At 36.0% G+C, this 21,975-nt stretch overlaps 2 protein-coding genes across 2 annotated transcripts; one reads left to right on the top strand and one right to left on the bottom strand.

Moving 5' to 3' along the window:
- Positions 1–1,149: 1,149 nt before the first annotated feature.
- Positions 1,150–3,405, bottom strand: LOC144976811 (uncharacterized). The gene has a single exon (XM_078921288.1). The coding sequence runs from the start codon at positions 3,280–3,282 to the stop codon at positions 1,771–1,773; it is 1,512 nt and encodes a 503-aa protein (XP_078777414.1). The 5' UTR covers positions 3,283–3,405; the 3' UTR covers positions 1,150–1,770.
- A 2,795-nt stretch (positions 3,406–6,200) lies between these two features.
- On the top strand, positions 6,201–20,281 carry LOC144976812 (mitochondrial ornithine transporter 1-like). Its single transcript, XM_078921289.1, has 7 exons — positions 6,201–6,518; positions 8,781–8,878; positions 10,507–10,727; positions 11,453–11,643; positions 12,527–12,699; positions 17,725–17,883; positions 19,695–20,281. The coding sequence occupies exons 2-7, from the start codon at positions 8,782–8,784 to the stop codon at positions 19,823–19,825; spliced, it is 972 nt and encodes a 323-aa protein (XP_078777415.1). The 5' UTR covers positions 6,201–6,518; position 8,781; the 3' UTR covers positions 19,826–20,281.
- Positions 20,282–21,975: the final 1,694 nt, after the last annotated feature.

Below are 21,975 nucleotides of genomic sequence, written 5' to 3' on the forward strand. Positions count from 1 at the left end.
AGGCGTGATTTCGCTGTCTCAATTGAGTACATTCGCAAACCCGCCTGATAACCTCGTCACAACACAATGGTCGACCAGCTGCTTTGCGTTTGCGGGTTCTTTAGCCACAGCGCCTACTTGTGGTACAGGTGGCAAATCCCAGAATGTTAAGCCTATGATAATTGGCTTCGGGTGTCAGCCCTGTAAATGTGCATGCAGGGCAAAACCAAATCAGTCTTGTTTTTGCGGCGAATGGTCTAATGGTATGGCACTGGCCGTCAGAATGGACAGTCAAGGGTTCGAATCCCGATCTGAGCAGTGGAATGTTGAGTCACCATACTCAGGTTTCAACGATTACATGAACGTTAACAGCGTTGTCTCTGTCAGAAAAAAATGTAACATCGCCAAGCAGGCGTCATGTCTAGTTCTACATGTGTTGCTGTTAGCTAGGGACCTCTCGTAAAGCGCGTTGAGTTTACAGGATATTGCTCTGTATAAATGCCCGATATTTGTTTGGGTCTGTCTGTTAGTTTTTATCTTTGTTTGTTTTAGTTACTTGGTAAGGAAACAAAGCTACGTGGGAGTGCTGTGTGTGTACGGGGGGGGGGGGGGGGTCAATAAATAACATCGATAGCAAACCCACCCAGGAAGTCAGAGAACTCCAGGTCTGAAGACTCCATCGGTAAGCTATTAAATGAGCAACAATAATGAAGGAAGTTTAACAATTAAACTTGACCTTAGTTGTAAATAGATGTAAAGAGAGATGTAAAGATGAATTGTGGTTTCATCGCGCTATGCGCTTCATTGTGTTTTGTTTACTCATACAACATGCCATGCCATGGACATAAACTCCAAACTTTAAGGCCCAAGTCGCCAGAATTGTGCCCTTATTGTTAAAGTTAAAGTAAGTTGGTATGTTATCTGGAATAAATAGTAGCGACCATTCAACAACACGTATTCATACGCCGTTAAGATCTTTCTGACAAGTCAGGGATTGTCCCAATGAATTAACAGAACATAATATTATTATGATTTTAACAGCGACTTGATTGAAATTGTGTGAAAGCTCATGTAGCCACAATGTTAAGAAACAATCAAGTTTCATTAACTGAAATTACTGCAAGAAGTGTTTGCCATTAAACAAGAAGAATAAATAAATTCATTCGAGGATTCGTTTTATGTATCCCATCATTTGGTACATATTTAATTACAACATCAAACATAAAATCGATGTAAATTTACATAATTTGTAGTGAGCATTCACCTTCTCTCACATGCTTTGCACATTGCGCACAGCGATTATAGGTATTCGTATATTATCCCAACACAATACATACAATTTTAATGGAAATACAAACAAAAATAGGCATAAACGTTGACATTAAAAATTATGTACAAAATTATACAAATTACACGTTGGAATTCTTCCAAAATGAATGAGTAATTGTTTTTTGTTTGTTTATTTGATTGTTTGTTTTTTTTTTTTCGCTTGGAATTGCCATTCTTCAGACCAACATTTGCTTTTAATACAGCCTGGTCAAAACTTCCATAAATCAAGGAAACAAGAGTTAGCACCAGAGTAGGTATATTCGTGAATCAGACAGCATGAAGGGCCCGTTAGTGGATAGAAATATTTTTATCATCATAAAAGAATAATGTAATCACAGTTAATCACATAGGTTTGTCCGAAGTAATTCTTTGCTATCCCATGCTTTATAAGAGCCACGCCTGATTCATGATTCGTTGATACAAATCGACGAAGATACAAAATATAAGTTTACGGTCTGTTTCCTACGATGAAGCTGATATGCAATAATCTGCCTTGATCAGAGTTCTGGGCTGTGTGCGAATGTTACGGATTTTTTTCCAGGCATAGTCGTATCGTCTGAGATCATGCCTCAAATTTGAAATGTCATCACGGAGTGAAAGCTTGTAGAAACGCATAGATATCTTGCAGCCATCGGCCACAAGTCTGTCTATTTGACCTCTGACCCTTGCTAACAGGCAACGCTCCCATTGGGAGTTATCAAAGCATCGCTTCGAAAAGGACGTGTAGACAACGTTGCGGCGGGATCTCTGATGGTCTCCAACAGGGGTTTGGACAGATACCTCGTATAAAATCACTGATTTACCATTGTCTATTTTGTTTTGGTGGTTCTGTTTTAGATTGAGAGTTTTTAGTCGGTATCCGGGCAAACAGCCTCTCCTTTTTACCCAGCCTTTTGGCTTCTGGTCTGGGAGTTTCGGAGATAGAACGAGTTTCCATGGAGACCAGTTCAAGTTACGAAGTTTAAAGTTGGTGTTTGTGACGTTTTCTCGTTTGAGGAGGCTGAGGTTTTCCTCTCTATAAACATCCAACACATCAGACACGGTTGTTCTTTTGGCATAACGTCTGCTAGTCACTGCAGACTTTCCTCTTCTCAATGGGGATTTTAAAGGCAGCCTCCCTGCCGTTGGTGTTTTCCTTACTCCAGTATTAACCTTGGCTTTGGCAGGTTTGATCGGTGGTGATGCCATGAACGAGACAGCCTTGACGGGAGGTAATCCGGTGTCCATTGATGAAGTCGAAGCCTCCGAGCCAGTATCTCCATCTCCGTCACGCAGGGAAGAAAAAATGGCGTTGATGTCATGAGCGAGCGGTGCTGAACCACATCTTGCCCTGACTTCCTTTTCGTAGGATGCTAATTTGGCCGCATCGTCCCCTTCTCTGTAGCAAACGGCCATGAGCACGTCAAAAAGATTCCCGAAGTCGTCCAGTTTGAGGTGTTTAGACTTGGTAACGGTGGAGAGGGTTTTGTAAAAGGCCGTGGCAGTGTGCCCATAGTTTCCACACTGGACAGGGTAGATGGTGACCCCCATCTTTGCCAGTTCTTGTGTTTCAAACTTCCAGTCGATTTTATCCTTGTTCGCTGGATAGTTAGTGTCATGAGGTTCTGCGTCTCCAATCATTACAAGAACTCGGCGAGAGAACGGAGTCCACGTTAGTCGAGTCCTGGTCTGATGGAGAACCAGTTCGTAGCACTCTGGCCCGTCACCCCCAGAGGTCCTCTCGGCTTTATTAACGAAGTCACAAAGCTCAGCAACGTCAGTTGTGAAGTCGACCCACTTGGTGACATATATATTGGAGTCACAGTAATCACCATGAGCGATGACAGCTATCCTTATCCCTGGTATATCAGCCTGTAGGCGTTGGATCATGTCATTGATGCGGCCGCGGACTTGCTCCAGACAGCTGTACATAGAACCTGTCGTGTCGAAGGAGAACACGACTTCAAGAGGACCAGTAGGAGGAATAAACGCCATCTCAAATTAATATAACAATGATCTGTTATAATAATCGGTATTTTCGTTTTCAATGAATTTCAAATGATAAAAAATAATATAATATTATCTGGTTGCTTCCAGTGCTCGTATGAGTATTGGTTTGTGTACTGCTACTGCTACTGAATCGCGAGCACGCATTATATAGAAAGGAATATAGTTCCGCGAAGCGCTTATGCTATTTTTAGTGTGCTAGTCACTGACTTGCAGATCCGCGAAGCACTACCTCTTCCATCTATCTGACTTTGAAAGCAGAGAGTAAAGGAGCATTTTGTTTAGAAAACAGTAATTTTATGATAAACAATATCAAAAGTATAAATAAATGACTATTTAATTGAATGATTAAATAACTACATAAATGAATAAATAGAAAAGCAAACAAATATTATTTAAATAAAAAGATTCATAGTTTATTATATTATAGGCTTACAATATTATTATGTTAGTATAAATCATCAAATTACTTGGTATAAATACATAAATAGATAATAAATAAACAAATCCTAAATAGAACAGTTCAAAAAAAAAAAACCCCAAAAAAAACAAACAAACCCGTCGATAAATAAGTAAATGAATTAATTAATTTATAAGCGGTTCTGAAATGCAAAGTGCACTAATATGTCCGCGCCTTCCCCATGGAACCAACAGTCAATCCAATGTGAACTAACAAGAGCTTTCTGATTCAATCCATTCCAACTTGGTATATATCGTCTGTGTGGCTCCTATTTAAAAAAAAAAGGAAATTCCCAAAAAATAATATGTCTCCCCTTAGATCAAGGCACAGACTAGGGTGTAATTTGTGGATCAAGGTGAGCTGATAATATGACATCTGAGTCACATGGGTGACAATCAGTGACTTCTTATATCACTATCAGTAGACAATGGTGACAATCCTAGGTGTCAAGCTTAATCATGGTCAGTAGTTATCTCAAACCCATTCTCTAACCTCAAGGTGTGCATTTACACGTCGTCTAGCCCTATTGTTACTATCATACAAAATTATGTTATTAACATAGTAACAAAAGAATAAAGTAATAAACATTATTTATTTATCTATTTATTCTGGAGGGGGCGGGGTTAGAAATTATAAGTATTGGGATCCTTTTCAAAGCGTTCTGAGCACAAAACGTAGATATTGCGCTTTATAGAAACTCATGTTATAAAAATTGCTTTGTACTGGCTCAAACACAGGTGCCCATAATATTTTGCAAGTCTGATAACTCTGTACACAAATTATGGTCTTGAATAACATTGTTGTAATGGACACTGGCGGTCGGTGTCAATAGAGCGAAGTTGTTTTGTGCCGCCCTATATTTTTAGCATGTCAACCAAACAAAAAACTTCAATTTCAACTTCAAAACTACAACACACACACACACACACACACACACACACACTCATACAAAGTAGGTCAAATTTAGTTAAATTAACTAGACCAATAAAATTTGATTCTGTATTTCGGATTTGTGCCGCCTTAAATACAATGTGACCAACCGCCCCTGGTAATGGCATTTCCATTACCACAATGAGCTTATCAGACTTGCAAAAAGTACACATTGGATTCAGCTACCCAATAACTTCTGGGTTTGGATGAAAAATATCTTTCCAAAAAGGTCGTGTTGTGCGGCTATGTGGTTTAGTGGTATGGCACTCGCTTTCGGACGATCGGAAGGTCCTGGCTCGGCCATAGTTGAGTCCTTGGAAAAGGCTCACTACTCACATTATCTCACCGTACCCAGGTGTAAAGTATACCTGGCCGTTAAGAGATTGTCTCTGTCGAAAAAAAATGCAATGTCCCCTCACAGGCGTCATGACCAGTTCTCTCTCTCTATATATATATAGCTTAAGCTCAAGTGTTGTTATCGTCTTTTTAGCCGCAAATTTATAAGTAGAACCTGTGTAGTTTCTCCCGCATTAATGTTTCACAGAATCCTTTAAAAAAATGCTTGCTTGTCTTTCATAAGGAGTATATCAATAATACAGACATATTATGAGGTTTGAATACCTTTCGACCATTCAAGCGAAAGGTGTTATTTAGAAGTCAAGGCAAAGATTATAATAATTCGAATTACTCTGTATATTTTGGAGCAGGCACTTATGTTGGTAACAACAAGATATGAAGTGAGTAGAAAAGTGCCAGAAGACAATAGAGAATAAAAATTTTTCGCGGCGGTGGTGGGGTTTGAACCTGCGACCTTATTGGTACGACAACTCCGCCTGGCAGGTGAGAGCGTGGCTCTACCGTGTGAGCCATCCACGAACACAAAAACACTCGTCCCAAACCCAAGTCATTTCTAGATCCCTCTAAAAAAAAATTTTTATTCTCTATTGTCTTCTGGCACTTTTCTACTCACTTCATATCTTGTTGTTACCAACATAAGTGCCTGCTCCACTCACTTTTCTGAATTAAAAATTCACCCCATACACCGGAGCATACTCAATGTCTCAATCGTTTCTATGTTATATGTTTGTGTTGAGAATATTGGCTGTTGAGCTTAACTGCTGGTCAAAATTACTTCGCGATGGTGGTGTGCGAACGAATCCGCGGTCTCAAGAAGTGGGTGAGAGAGGGATCTAGAAATGACTTGGGTTTGGGACGAGTGTTTTTGTGTTCGTGGATGGCTCACACGGTAGAGCCACGCTCTCACCTGCCAGGCGGAGTTGTCGTACCAATAAGGTCGCAGGTTCAAACCCCACCACCGCCGCGAAAAATTTTTATTCTCTATTGTCTTCTGGCACTTTTCTACTCACTTCATATCTTGTCTGTATATTTTGGTCAAGGTTAGTCAACGAAGGTGTGTCATTTTTACACGAATCTCATTGGCTTGATGGAAGTAAAGGTCACTGGTCACGAAGGGAGACAACTACATTGACAAGCTATTCTCTAATCTCTAATCTCCATTCCCGAGGGCAAAAAAGAAACTGAAAGGAGGAGCTCCATTATTTCATTTTCTCGCGTTTTCATTTCTCGTGTACTGGAATCTCATAAATTTTCTTAGAATCATATTTTTCCCCCGGAAGGAAAATTTCAATCAACTTTGTTACAGTGATTGGCGTTACTATAGGCAGTTGAACTCTGTCGTGTGAAACATCTAAACATTATCTGAACCTGAAACAGCTTGACATAAACTACGCCACGCTCTTTATTCTTCTCCACATCCCAAAGTTGACCAAGACTTATCCAAATCCTGGCACTAAGCATAAAGGCATTTTGTAAGGTACATAAATTATGTCATAATTATGTCATAATAGATGAATATGACTAGTTTGTTCCAAAACAAACAAAAAAAAAGGATGTCTTATTTTAAAAACATGATTACCCCAACAATAATAATGTAAAGTTATGATAGATTTATAATTATAATGAGAAAAAAAAAAAGATCGACAATCTGTTTCCATGGACGAAAACGTTTTTTATTGTTAAAAAAAAATTGCTTTATGTTATTGAAATTAAGATTTTACGTTTACTCTACTCTCACTAAACTCTACACAAATTTCACATGTCCCCTTATATGTTTGTGGTATTTATCTTTACTTTATTGGAATAATAATAGTTGTTGATTTGGGGTCTTAAAATGCCCCACCGTCCCTGCCTTGCTTTATTTACCCGGAAACTGGGTTACCACTTTGGATGTTCTAGACAAATAATGAGGGATGTGGAGGAGAAGAGAGAGAGAGAGAGAGAGAGAGAGAGAGAGAGAGAGAGAGAGAGAGAGAGAGAGAGAGAGAGAGAGAGAGAGAGAGAGAGAGCAAATGGTATGACAAATAAATGAATTAATAACAACACTGTCCAACCCGTGGAACAGATTGGGTACAGAGAAAACATGATTTCTTCTTGAAGGGTCATAAAATGCACAGCACTTGATGAAGAAGAAACTCAAGTAAACCTAAAGCAGAGAGTCTTTCAATCCTTTACTTCTTTTGTTACAAAAGGGGCTGGACAACACCTAGGTGCCTTTCTACTTTCAAAAATTGGTGCCGGCACGGGGGCTTGAACCTACAACCTTCGATTCTGGATCTTATTCTATGGCATATTTTTGTGAATGCTTTATCCACTACACCACATTGCCGGTGATGTAATGATGTAACTTATTATTGTTATCATTCCTCCATATCCAATGAGAGCTCCTGCACTAAGGGTTCAAATTCCTTTTGTTCTTTGTCTGCCAGTAATGTTGAGTTTGCGTGAGAGTTCATATTTTGATGTTCCCATAAACCATCATGCTTCTGCCTCAACTGCATTCCGTATAAGTATAAAATCTTGTGCCTAGTTTGCACATTTTTCTGATTTTCTATAGGTGAGAGCCATTCATTCTGTTTTCATATGGCTGTATCAGTTCAACAGTGTGATTTTCAAATTTTTCTTAATTCAATGATATTTATTACTAGTTTTCACCCACAAATATGACTTGTAAAGGTGTCAGGTTTTATGCATAACAATAGTTTTGGACGACTGATTTAAATGCTTGTGATTAGTTGAAAACTTTCAGAAGCTTGACTCACGAGTTGAAAAGAAATATGCCATAGTGGCGGAACAAAGAGGGTGAGATGTAATGAGTAATAGCTGCACTCTTACAGTTTTTGAACAGCTGAGAAACAGTGACAAAACTCACAGGCCAGGATTATAAAGCTTTATTTGGTATGTGCAGGATTAGACGGGGCACAGCTTAGAGGTGTGAAATTGTGGGTCCGATATCAGGAAGTAGAGTCTTTCTCCCGCTTACTTGAGAATCTCTTTTATATTGAGAGAAAAATGGTGAACTTAAGATATTTTTAGCGTTTCATATATAGTGATCAATGATGTTGAGCTGAAGAAAAGATGTTTCATCATTCAGAGAGATTTGCTAAAAATGGGAGTTGAGTTTTGATGTTCGATTTTGCATTTGACAAGTCCTGTTATATGGAGAGTCAAAATAGATGAAGGGAAGGCGTCTTTCTAAGATGGTATTCCAATCTTATAGAGGGTTCTGTTATGACAGATTCGATTGCAATAGTATTAATAATAATAATAATAATAATAATAATAATAATAATAATAATAATAATAATAATAATAATAATAATAATAATAATAATAATAATAATAATAATAATAACAACACTAATAATAATAATGATAATAATAATAATAATAATAATAATAATAATAATAATAATAATAATAATAATAACACTAATAATAATAACACTACTACTACTACTACTACTACTACTACTACTACTAATACTACTACTACTACTACTACTACTACTACTACTACTACTACTACTACTACTACTACTACTACTACTACTACTAATAATAATAATAATAATAATAATAATAATAATGATAATAAAAATAATAATAATAATGATGTTCTTTATGTTCATTGTTATTATCATTATTATGATACATTTAATTGGTGATTGAAAGCTAATTATAGGAAAAAGAAATGCTCTAATTATTTAATGTTTTTGATTTTTCGTTTGCAATTCAGAATGGAGGCCCCTCTTGAATTCACAGAAGCTGTAACGAAAAAAGTGACAAGATCTACTGCTGTGGATGCTGTGATAGATTTCACCGGTGGAACAATGGGTAAGAAGTCCCACATGACCGTAAGGTTTATGAAAGCAGACTCAATCCTCATTTCTGTGAATGTAAAGGAGCAATTGCATACTGTCCTTTGTCTCTGTCGGAAGAAAGTTTAATATTGCCTAATAGGTGTCATGTCTTGTTCTACATATTGTGTGTTGCTGTTGATCAGGGATCCTTTGTAAAGCATTTTGAGCATGTTTAGTGGATATTGCGCTATATAAAAAGCTCAATTAAAAAAAAAATTTTATAACTATCTATGCATTTGTCTTGGTGCATGATACAGCCGGTCTGGTCCAAGGTTTAATATTATCATTACAAGTACATGCTCCACCGACTCTCTGAATTTTTTTCTCAAAATTATTTAATGGAAAATTTTAAAGAATTTTTTCATAACTCAATGAATTCCGTTAGCTCATTTATTAACATTTTTCATCACTTGAGGTGCAGATCGCAAGTCTGGGTTAATTGTTTGTTTTGTTTTTATATAAACTAAAATATATGCTGATAGACAAACACATGTGATACTCTATTTTACCCTTCCACAAACACAAACACCCTCCGACCAAACCCCCACCCCACCCCCCCAAAAAAAACACAAAAAAAACAACAAAACAAACAAAACAAAACAAAAAACAACAAAACAAGATTTATATATGACGAATAATACTTTTTTGCACTACTGTTGACAGTGCTTTTGTATGTATATATTATGCATTGCTATATTATTATGGTTATTTTCTATATGTGTGTGTGTGTGTGTGTGTGTGTGTGTGTGTTGGCTTTGCATGTCACGGTTAAAGATATATGTTTGTACACCGCATTTACATGAGTACATTTAAATTGAAATACTATCTTTACCTGTGTATCATTATTATAATCTTTAATCAATAGATTTATGGCATTACTATTAATATTAAGGGCATTCAAGGGATTTTATCCTATTTTGCCCTATACCATATGTTATGTTAAGAACAAACAAACAAAAAAACAACAAAACATAAATGAAAAACCTACCGAGATGTAAAGACAAAGATGAGTACATGATAGTATGCTTCTATTATTTTGAAAATATGAGTGTGAAATGCTGGCACCAGACTCTAGGTAAAATGGCACACTTAGATGTTTTTCAACAAGTTTTCACTCAAGAAAGGTGGTCGACAAGATGGTTGCTTCAGAACAAGTTCATGGCTGGTAACAAAATACCTAATTTGTAATTCTAGTTTAAAACATACAAATTGGTAACAAAGCTATATTTCTATGGTTTCACAAGTTTCATTGCACATCACAATACTTATCTATTCACCCTGGAAACTAAATGGACCAACACATTTCACAGTGAAGAGTTCAATTTGCCTGTTCGGCATTATTTTTGTATTATCTTTCTTTTTAATATCTCTCTTTAGTTAATTACTAGTTCACAGCTGAGTCGATTGAGATAATGTACAAAAGGTTCTTTACCCAAGTATACATTGCTGAGGCCAGAGTTTTTTGGTCATTGTCACTTGTCACCCATCCTTTCACTGACCATGCTTTGTATCAATTGATTTTGTTACAAGAAATGATCCTGTACTACTCTGTAATTGTTCAGTATAGCGATTCATTTTCTGTTTGAAATTTGTTTCTAATAGGAGGCATTTCCAGTGTGTACGTGGGGCAGCCGTTGGACACAGTGAAGGTGAAGATGCAGACATTTCCCAACCTGTACCGTAACACATTCCACTGTTTTGGACAAACTTTCAAACAGGATGGACTGGTCAGAGGTTTATATGCTGGAACAGTTCCATCTCTTGCTGCCAACATTTCTGAAAATGCTGTCTTGTTTCTATTCTATGGTGTTTGCCAGAAACTGGTAAGTAAAATACTATTTTTTTATTTCTTTTTGCGGCTATTTGGTCTAGTGGTATGACTCTCGCCTTTGAATCTGAAGGTCCTGAGTTTGAGTTCTGCTCTGATCAATACATCACTGAGTCCTTTACTCACATTCTTTCACCGCACTCAGGTGTAAAATGAGTACCTGGTCATTAACCTGTCGGAAAAAACATTGTAATATCGCCTATCAGTCGTTGTGTCTTGTGCTACATGTTAAGTGTTGCTGTTGGTTAGGAACCCCTTGTAAAGCGCTTTGAGCATGTTTAGTGGATATTGCGCTGTATAAATGCTCAAAAAAACACCTTTTTTGGGGGGATCCTGTGCAAAAAATTTGCCATTTGGTGATAATTCTAGAGTGTAACCCAATTCCTCATGAAAGTGGAGAGCAGGCACTACTACAAGATAACAATCTGAAAAGATTTGTGGCAGACAACCCATTGATAAACGTTCAAAGAGAAAATGTTGTTGACCCAACTAGGATTAAATTTCAGGTCTTCTACTTCTAACAGCTGGCTGGCCAGGAAAGCTAAGCTGACTTTTTGGGATAATTTTTTTTCTTCTTCTGGCATTTATCATAAACTCCTATCATATTTTTTTTTATCTTGCACCAGTGCCTGCTCTCCAATTTTCAATGGGAGAGGTAAAGATAAGAAAGAGAGAAACATTGAACACTACTCTAGGATAATTCTCCTTTTTTACTTTCAGGTTTCAAAAGTGAGAGGAGGTAAACCTGTAGAAAATCTAAACCCTTTGGAAAATGCTGTGTCTGGAGGTATGGCTGCCTTCTTCTCCTCCTTCACACTCTGCCCTACAGAACTAATCAAGTGTCGCCTGCAGGCCATGCGGGAAATGGCAACCAAAGGCCAGCTGGAGGGTGGGCTAGAGAGGCTCAAGATGTGAGTTTCACATTTTCATGAGATTTTTGTTGGCATTTTAGTAGGTACTACTAAAGGCGACATACGGACAAATGTCAAATGAGATTATTTTAATAAATTTTTTTATTTTTTTTTGAAGAGGAGAGATTTTATCTATAAAAAAGAAACTGTTTGCAGATAGAGATAAATGGAGAAATTATACTGTCACGATACTTTAAGTTATAAAGGAAATCAAGTAAGAAATAAAGTTATAGTGTTTTGACTTCTTGTGCGATTATGTCCAGTTGTGAAATCATTCATAAATATAAAATATATTTAGAACCGTTCAATCTATAGAATAGCTTTTTTTTTTTCTGGAATAGATCATAAACATTGATTTATATCCCCTGTGTCTGGATTTGGATCTATCACATAGTATTTTACACTAGATCATAATTGGACTTAACTGTCCAGTCAGTATAATGTTAGTAAGAGGGGCCTGAAAAAAATTCTGTCAAATCACAGTCTCAATCAAGGATATTCTTCCTCTGATATTCTTCTAATTTATCCACTGACCATCCTTCTTACATTGTGTGTGTTTGCTTCCAACCGCCAATTACATTTAATGCAAAATGAAGCTAAATTTGGGACCTCATTTAAAACTATTGTTGCCCACAACTAGGACAAATTGTTCTCATCCATCTCATTGTCATTTTCTAAGATTAAAAAATTAATGAAAATTACAATTATTACACACAAATTCCATTTTGTCTTTATAAAGAAAATAACATTAAAAAATGTACGAACCGCATTTTTACTGTCTACCCTTACCCGGTTGACTTCAATTTTTCTTTTTTTTTCCTTTTTTATTCTATTATTATGGTTAGCATCTAAAATAAAATTTGATGATTTTCTTTTAATCTAGAGGACCATTTGGTTTGACAAAAGAGATTCTCCAGACAGAAGGGGTTAGGGGTTTGTACAAGGGTCTAACTGCCACCTTCCTCAGAGAAATGCCTGGATATTTTGTCTTCTTTGGAGGGTATGAGATTTCTCGATACCTTTTGACACCTGAGGGAAAAACCAAGGATGAAATTGGTGAGTTCAACTTATTGAATAGTTGATTATTTCCACGATTATTTCCAGACGTTTACTCCACCAGAAAGCAACAGGGAATCAATTTTCCATCTCATATAGTTCAAATCACCACTTAGGCATCCTGTTTGTATAAGCAATCTTACAAATTCTGCCGCTGTCAGTAGACAGGTTATCCTTTACATTTTGGTCAAATGGAGTAAACCACTCTCAGCAATGTTTGACTTCGTTACCACTTAACCACTGACTCCATCTCATGGCTTGAATGATTTAGAGCTCCAAGTGCTGGCTGAGAGTTGGAAAAATAAAACAGAAGATAAACGAGTTGTTCCATTAAGATTGCTCAGATTATACAGCATGGGTTGTAAAAATTTCTTTGTTTCAGTATGGGAGAGTGCCTTCATACTGGCCCGTATAGGAATGACTTGAGCATGTTTTACGAATTAACAAGAATGGATTGCCCCACTAAACACTATAAGATAGACTCATCCTGGTAAGAGTAACAGAGGTAGGTCACTCTGGACTTGTAGAACAGTAGAAGTGAAGTGGGAGAGGCAGGTAAGTTCAAGCAAAAGCTCAGCGGGCAGCTTAGCTTTTGATATGGGTGCCTGGAAGAATGTTTTAGGTATTCCATGTTTCTGTAAGAATGGATGGTTTTGAAATGACTGTAAAGCACAGCAATGGCCATACACTTCCTCTAAACATGAAGAAAGAGCGTTCATGATCTTGTACATCCTGAAGTTATTGTAAAGATTATTTACTCTTTATCTTTCAGGGTGTGTGATACTAGGGTTGGGCAAATATGCACTTTTTCTCAGTTTTTCAAAATTTTCCTGTGTTTTCTATGGCCAAATTTAGTGTAGATTATGAATCTGGTGAGTTTTTTTGAAAAAAAATTTTTTTTAGGTTGGTTCAGAGCATTTTTTCAAAATGGCCGCCATTTTCAAGGCCGAAAGTAGAAAAAGGTCTATAACAGAAAAAGTATTAGGGTTAGAAACTTGATTTTTGTGGCAAACTATATGTTTTTGGGGTCAAGAAAACCAAATATCACATTATTTTTATAAATTGCACGCTACAATATTGGTTTAGAGCCATTCCACTGGCTGAAAAGAGAAAAAAAATGACTATATTTTTTAAAAAAAAACTTGAATTCTCCAAGAACTGCATGAAGTCAGAAAGTTTGAGACACATAACTTATGTAATTAAAACATACATCCAATATAAATTCACTCTAACAAAAAAATAACAATTGAACAGAAGGAAAACAAGCTTTAGTTTTATTTAATTGAAACTGTTTCTTTGGGATTTAACATTTACAACCAACTAATGCATTAAACGGTCATCAGATTATTTTTTAGAAAACAGAATTCAGCAATGACTCAACATCTTCATTTACTTCATTTACTGGTGCAATTGCATTTCTTATGGATGTACACAGTTCATTTTTTGTGAATTTTTGCATTATGTACTTTCCATTTTGTTTTACACGCCTCATCTGGCGAATATGTGGACTAGTAGTGAGCCGCAAATATCCAATCTCCAAGATCAGTTGGGTGTTATTCAATTGCTCAAGAAGTTCAATGCAGCCAGGGGTGATTGGTCCACCATGTTTTTTGCACTGCTCAAGAGTATTCAAAGTTTTCCTAGTTTTTTCTAACTTCAATTTTTCTTTCTTAATGAGGGCAATTTTTTTGGTTGCCTTTACTGTTTCTACAAAGTCTTTTTCAAGTTTTCGAACTTCAGAAGGCTGTTTAGAACATCTGGCCCAATACCACTCTTGTCTTTTTCCATGTTCAGGCAAATCTTTGAATGAGGAGTCTATTAGAAGTCCATTTGTCACAACAATGTTCTTCTTTGAATGAGTTTGTACTGACGTGCTTCCTCCTGCGACTTTCACCCTGTGGTCAAATTTGGAAAATTCTGACTCGCATCCTAAATTTGTCAGTGGTGCACTTCCCAACTTGATGGTATCAACATTGCTGTTCTCCTCGTTTCTAAAATAAAGAACCATATTGATTTGTCTCTCCACAGATTCAATCACTTCTCCTAAACATGCAGCTTCTAACTTCTCTATACCATTTGGGCTTGTTTCTTCAATTGTACACTGTATATCTTTTAAGACAAAGAGTTTCTGATCAAAGAAGGTCTTTGCAGATGACCAACTTCTCTCTACATTCTTTTGACCCTTTTTGTCAATGCCTAGAAACTCCATTAAGGGAAATATAATGAGCTCTCCAACTTTCACATATATTCTGGCACATGCAGTGAACCATTCGTTTTGTATAAATGTGGCCACGGCTAGAACAAGCTTGTTGCTGTTAACATCTACGACAGCCTCAAAAAAGTCTTTAATGTAGTCATGGTGGCTGATAAAAATCTTTGCAAGTTCAGCAATACGACCAAACCTGTTACTAACAAAGCCTTTGAATGTGTTAGAAAGTTCAATCTTATTAGATTCTAGCCATAACTTGTATTCATTGTACAGTGAGACAGTATGTGAGGCGTGACTTGGAGAGAGCAATTTTGCAATGGCAATTAACCCAAGCGTGTGTATGGAAGAACCAGGTGATTTGAAAATCTCCTCACCAGCAGAGAGTTGCAGGATTTTTTGGATGCCTACCATTTGCTCTGTGTTTTTGAAAATCTTATCTATTGCATTGTCTATACACAAAATTATATGAGCACAGCATTTCAGTCTTTTCTCATCATCCACACCTAAGTTTTCCAAAAGAACATCCAAATCAGAACCTCTGTCTGACATCCAAAAATCTATATGGCTCTTTAAGTCCTCCACAGAACAATCAGCTAAAATGGAAAGACACTTTAACTTATGATTATAGGCAGCCGCTCCATCATCCCCAGTATGACTAAGATTTTCAATATACCCAGTTGTGCGAGTTTTTTTGGGTTGACAATTACCTTTCATGGTTATATGGTCTGTTTTAATGTCATATGTTTTATGACCAGCTGCCACAGTAACAACAGATTCTTCATTGTTCAAAAGTTGTTGAGCTACATACTTGAGACTCATATAGGATGCATCTTCTAGGTATCTCATTATTGTTCTTCGACTTGGTAGAGAGAAAGCAAGATCTTTCTTACACTTTCGCTTCTTTTTCTCATTCTGATCCCTCTCACCCCCCTCCTGCTGCTCCTCCTCTTCACTTGATGAGTAAGTTTCATCATCTTTATCATTTTCGGTACATTCATCTTCATGCTTATTTTCTGGCATTTCCCAATCCTGATGAAATACAATGTTAGCAACATTCACCATTATTTTGCAAACTTCCATTGTTGAACATGTGCTCTCACTTTGACACTGAACAAGACATCGTATCACACTTTCATTTAATGCTTTAAAGGTGTTTCTTATTTTAACCTTCGGAAATGTTATGGGAGAATCTTGAGAATTTTTTTCTCTATTCATACTCATATGTTCAAAGGTATGTTTTGATGAGGATGCGTTTACTTTTGTTGGGTCTGTAAAGAGTCTTCTCTTTGAATGAAGATTAAGGTTCCCAGAGTCAATACTCTCACCTATCACTGAATTTAGTAACTCATTTCTATTTATTTCTTTCTGTTCATTCTAATCTTCACACTGTTTGAAGCGTTTCTTTTAAACTGAGTCCTCTCTGGACTGCTTTCTCTTTTTCATTCTCTCCCAGTCTTTGGGTACAGTGTTGGTACACATTAACTTATAACTCCCAAAACATTTATCTTGGTGAAAATCAATATCTTCTTGTGTCATCTTTACTCCAAAGTCTTCTTCCATTTGCTTTTGGAAAGATGCATCATTACATCGTATGTCATATGCATTTTTTGTTAGTGAATCTCTGAAGTTTTCAGCATTTTCACACCATTTCTCAGTCTTGATCTTCTTTGAATTTTCATATTTTCTTAAGGCGTTAAATTTTTCATAATCTTTCTGGATTCTTTGTGCAACTGCAGGCTCTTTCATAGGGTAGACATTCTTTGTAATCCAGTCTCTTCTTAACTCATTTGCTACTATTACTATTTTACTGGCATCAGCACGGCTGTATGATTTGATACCTTTGGTAGTTTTGCATAATGCCAACATTCGACCAATAACAATATGGCCAGCGGGTAAGCTTGCAGTTGGTGTGAACTCATAAAGTTCTTTAAATGTTTTTCCAAACAAATCCTTTTTTGCTTCATTTCTTGTAGTTACGGCACTCATCTTGATGGCTGATTTTCATTCATCTGAAAGTCAACAAGACATTGTTTACACATTTTGAAATGTAATTTTGAGTAATTAGAGTTGCCTCCCTTGAGTGATTTAAAAAATGGACTGAGTAATATAAATGGAACAAATGTTATTCTGTAACAAATTTGAAGTAGACAATCAAGATGACGATGGGTGACCTTGACTTGACCTTTGACCCTATTCTTTTCCCCTTTTTTCTTAGAAAAGACAGAAATTGTTCATTTTAAAGACCCAAATCACTCATTTTCTATTTTATATCACCAGAATCGTATTCTCCTTTCAAAAACAGGTTAAGACATGTGTCACACTTGTACATTTGGTTAAGGGGAAAAAAATTTATTTAAGAAATTGTTAAAAACGGCGGCCATCTTGGAAATTATGATGAGTCAATAAAAACTGAAATTTTGAACCGATTTTAATTTTGTTTTTTTGTTTTCTGTGTTTGGCTTCACCTGTTCTTTACATTTAGCATAAAAAGCGTCTTTTAAAGGCATTATCTAAAAAAATCAAAATTGGCCTAAAAAATCGGCCATTTTGCAAAAAAATGCTCTGAACCAACCTAAAGAATCATTTTTTTCAAAAAATTTTTCCAAATTCCTATTCTACACACTATTTGGCCATAGAAATCACTGGAATTGAAATTTCGACCCAGATTTGCCCAACCCTAGTGATACACTTACAAGCAATCATGTTTTGATCATCAAACTTATCATAGCTCATCACTATCTCATAGTGTCAAAATTTTTCTAATTTTTTGATAGTTCATTGTAGATTTTGTATTAGTATCTTCCTTGTGTTTCCAGGATCCCTGAGGACTGTTGTATGTGGGGGCATAGGGGGTGTGTCTCTCTGGGTGGCCATCTTCCCTGCTGACGTTGTCAAGTCAAGAATACAAGTCTACTCTGTGTCTGGTGTTGAACCCACATTCAGGGAGACTTTCATGAAAATATTGCGGACTGAAGGTCAGTTGCAAAATAATCCAGCAAAGCATGAGTTATTGTCGTGTTGGTATCCATTTGATGAATCAACACCATGTATCACTCACATTGAACTCTTTATCTCAACTATTTCAGAGGCTAGATTTATTATTTAAAAGATAAAACTAATCAACCATAATATTTTACATCTCTCACAATGTTTAACAAGAGATCAGTAAGTGCCTTGTAACTTGGACATCAATATCTTACTCATTTCACCAAGAAGGCAGTAAAGATACTATAAACTCAAACCCAACTATCTTCTACATTATGGGAAAAATTATGATTTGAAACAGTTGTAAAACAATTTGTTTGCTTGTGGTCCTCAAGGAGTTTTGATAATAAGCAACGGGACCAGTTAGATTTTGTGTTAATATTTATTTATCCGACCCTCTATCTACCCAGCAGCTATTTGGCAACAAGCAAATATTACTGTACTTTTAACCCTCCCCTTACCAGCTATAGGAAAATCGTCACATTTGTTCTCATGCATATTTCTTTAGTACATCACAAAATTGAAGAAATCTTTTTGTTATAGTTATAAGAACTTAATGCTGTGTGGTGCAGCTTGTTTTTCTGAAGAAAATTATGTCTATCATGTACTTATTCTTTTTGAGTTAATAGTTTAAAAAAAAAAATCAGTTGTTGTTATGTTGGGTGGGTATTGGGTATAAAATCTCGGGGTGAACCTGGAAAAAGGTCAGTTAGTAGAGAGTTAATAGGCTTTACTCATTGAGAGTAAGAATATTCATAGCACAATCATGTTCAATACATATGCAGGTCCATTGTATTCAAATGTAGGTATTCTACATAAATTTCAGTTATTCTGATATAAGACTATATAAATTTTACACCCTGGTAAGGGTCCTTGCTAGGAGATATGAAGATGTGCACGTGCTTGTAGGAGATTGTACTATTTTTTTACTTGTAAATTTACATCCTGTTAAGAATGTGATTCTGGTTGGGTCCTGACCTCCCATAGTGGGCAGGGAGGCACTTACTGTGTTTTCTTTCCCCGTATATCTGTTTTCCAACATGCTTTCTATCTTTGTCCTGGAATGAGATTACTTGGTTTTGTCCTGGTCCTGGCTGGGTACCCTAGCTGTGAAGGAAACAGTCAAATGTATAGTTAGACTTCTGGGAGGTGATATTTGTTATCTTGTAAATCATCTCTCTGTTATGCACTGTATTGTTTTTTGTATTACATATATTTGTAAACATTTGAGTGAATTCCTCTCAGCGGGGATCTATGCTTGTGTCAGGATAAGGTGTTTAAGTGATCTCTAAGTACACTGATAGCGTGCTCTTGGAATCTACATCTGTTTCCTATTTGAACTAATTCCCCTTTGTCTTACTTTTTCTTGGGCACTCTAATTGTAATTCTTAAACTTTTTACCCTCCCATTTTTCTTCCTTTTTACTGGTATGACGTAAATGTGTCACAGACCTTTCAAAACAAAAACAAACAAGCATGTGATTATTACGTAGTATGCATTTTGTTACCATTTTAATTTTAGTTCTGTTTCATATAATATTGTATTCTGTAATTATGAATGCATGATCTGGATCGTAAGAATGGAATGTTATATTGATCTACCTGTAGCTTGAGGTTATAACTTACTAATCAAGAAGACTTTTGATGAAAAGTTTAAGAGAAGAGTGTCCTTTTCAATTTCAGTTTTATTTGAGATTTATTGTTTTGTTTGGTTACAAGCTTCCATTTGCAAACTGTGATATTTTAAAAAAACCCCCAAAACAACACACTTTTAAAAGTTAACTTTATCTTTCTTTCCATAGGTCCCAAAAAGTTGTATACAGGTCTTGGAGCAACAGTCATGAGAACATTCCCAGCTACTGGTGCGTTGTTTTTGGCCTATGAAACGACGAAAAAGAGTCTGAATAATTTACACGCCCACGTGTACAGCTAGGTTTTTATGTTGTTTTAATTTTTAAGTTCTATAAGAATACTGGAATGATTGTGCACTATTTTTTTTTATTTCTTAAAGATTTGTTGATACCTAAAAGTCCATATACAAAGCTTTGATAGTATTACTTAAATATTGTATGATATATAGTGTATATTTATTATATATACTTGAAATTATTTTACAATGCTCATCAATTGAGATATTTAAAAATCTGTTATCGATCTGTTGAAATATATATATAAATGCATTTTATTTAAACATTATCATGAAAGAGAGGGAATATTTGAGACTTGTATTATGTTTATAGCTTTTTGGGGTAGAGGTGGGAAATAAAATATGAAATTTTGTTGTTGCTTACATTATAAGGGGGAGGTGGGATGGAAGAGAGTATCAGAATTGGGGAGAGGGGTGGGGAGGGTCAAACATAAATGAGGGTTATTGAGGAATTAAACAATCTTGATGTCAACAGATTTCCAAAGTAAGAAATGGAGGAGGACGGAAGGGGGGGGGGGGGAGGGGGGGGGGGGGGGGGGGGGGGAAGGGAAGGGTATATGTTCAGCGAATATATTTTGAAACTTTAAGTTTTTGAAACTTTGAAACTTTCAATTTGTGACTGAATTTTTCTCAAGTCATGGATTCTTTGATTATACAGGGTGGTGATTTAGAAGTCCTGTCAGGATTTGTATCTTGAATTGTGAAAAACTGAATAGAGATATATACAAATGGTTATCTGTACATCGTACAACAAAATTTGGAATTTTAATTCAAACCAATAACAAACTGCTAACTTTGTCAATGCTCTGAAAAACCCACCATGTCTATCCAGTTTGGAAACAGTGAGGCAAACTTTCCGATAGGTACTCAATCTATCATCGCTTGTGTCAAAGACTCATTTGCGTGATTCAAAAGTCCTGTTAGGGTTAATGATTTTAATAGCGAAAGGGTCATTAACTCACTCAATCCTAGAGATTTTTGCTATTTTTCAAAACTGGAAAAAAATGTATAAAAATGAGCATTTTGCATAGATAGTTTTATTCAACTACCATTAACATGTAGAAATTAAAACATTAGCTTTGATACTACACCTCTCATTTGTCTCAGAAAAATGTAATAAATAGTCATGGGGTAAAAGTAACCCGTGCAAATACAGATATAGTTGGTGTTAGGCTTGAGTGAGTTAATATCTAGATAAGTTCAGCACAAACTTAAGGAAATTTTGTGGCTATATAAATAGAGAGAAATAATGTCTTATCATATAAATGATGAGTCAGGTTGGTCTTTAGATGTTTGTTTTTTCCATCCGGTGATTTTTGTACCTCCAGCATTGATATATTTTCCTTGCCATTTCTGTGTTATGGGCACAGCGCACTCTGTAAAAGAACATTTGCTCGTAAGGAGTATAAAATTTAATGGTCCTAAAAAGAAATAAATTGAAAATTACAAATAGAATTTAAAAAAAAACTGAGCTTTCATTTTGCGCAATATCACTAAATTTGCTCAAAGTGCTTGCTAAAGCTTCTGAGCTTCCTTTGATTTTAAACTAATAACACTTTGACCAATATTAAACTCTTTTAACCATACAGAACATGCTTTAGCTTATATTAGCCTGTGCAGCTATGTGAACTTGTGGTATGACACTCGCTTTCGGATTGGAAGGTCCTGCTCGGCGCATAGTTTTGTCCTTGTAAAAGGCTCTTTACTCTTATTCTCTCACTGTACTCAGGTCCAAAATGAGTACCTGGCTGTTAACAGCATTGTCTCTGTCTGAAAAAATTGTAATATTGTCTAACAGGCGTCATGCTTTGTTCTATATGTTATGTGTTGCTGTTGGTCAGGGACCCATTGTAAAGTGCTTTGAGCACTTTTAGTGGATATTGCTTATATAAAAGTTCACTTTTATGTTCATATAATATTCATAAAATTACATTTAAAAATCCTAAACATATCGCTTACTTAGCAAGTTAAATTTTTGCTTTATTATCTGGCTCTACATTTTTCTCTGCTATCAATGTTGATTTTAAATTAATAATGCATATTTTAAAAAAATTCAACAAAATATGCACAGCAGATGCTTCATTAAGACGCTTTTACAGGTATGTAATTTACAGTGTAAACAAGTATTAATGTTTTGAATTTTTGCTTGATATTTA

The sequence above is a fragment of the Berghia stephanieae genome, chromosome 7, assembly GCF_034508935.2.
Source record: "Berghia stephanieae isolate SIO BIC M18660-M18661 chromosome 7, UCSD_Bste_1.3, whole genome shotgun sequence".
Lineage (NCBI taxonomy): Eukaryota > Metazoa > Mollusca > Gastropoda > Nudibranchia > Aeolidiidae > Berghia > Berghia stephanieae.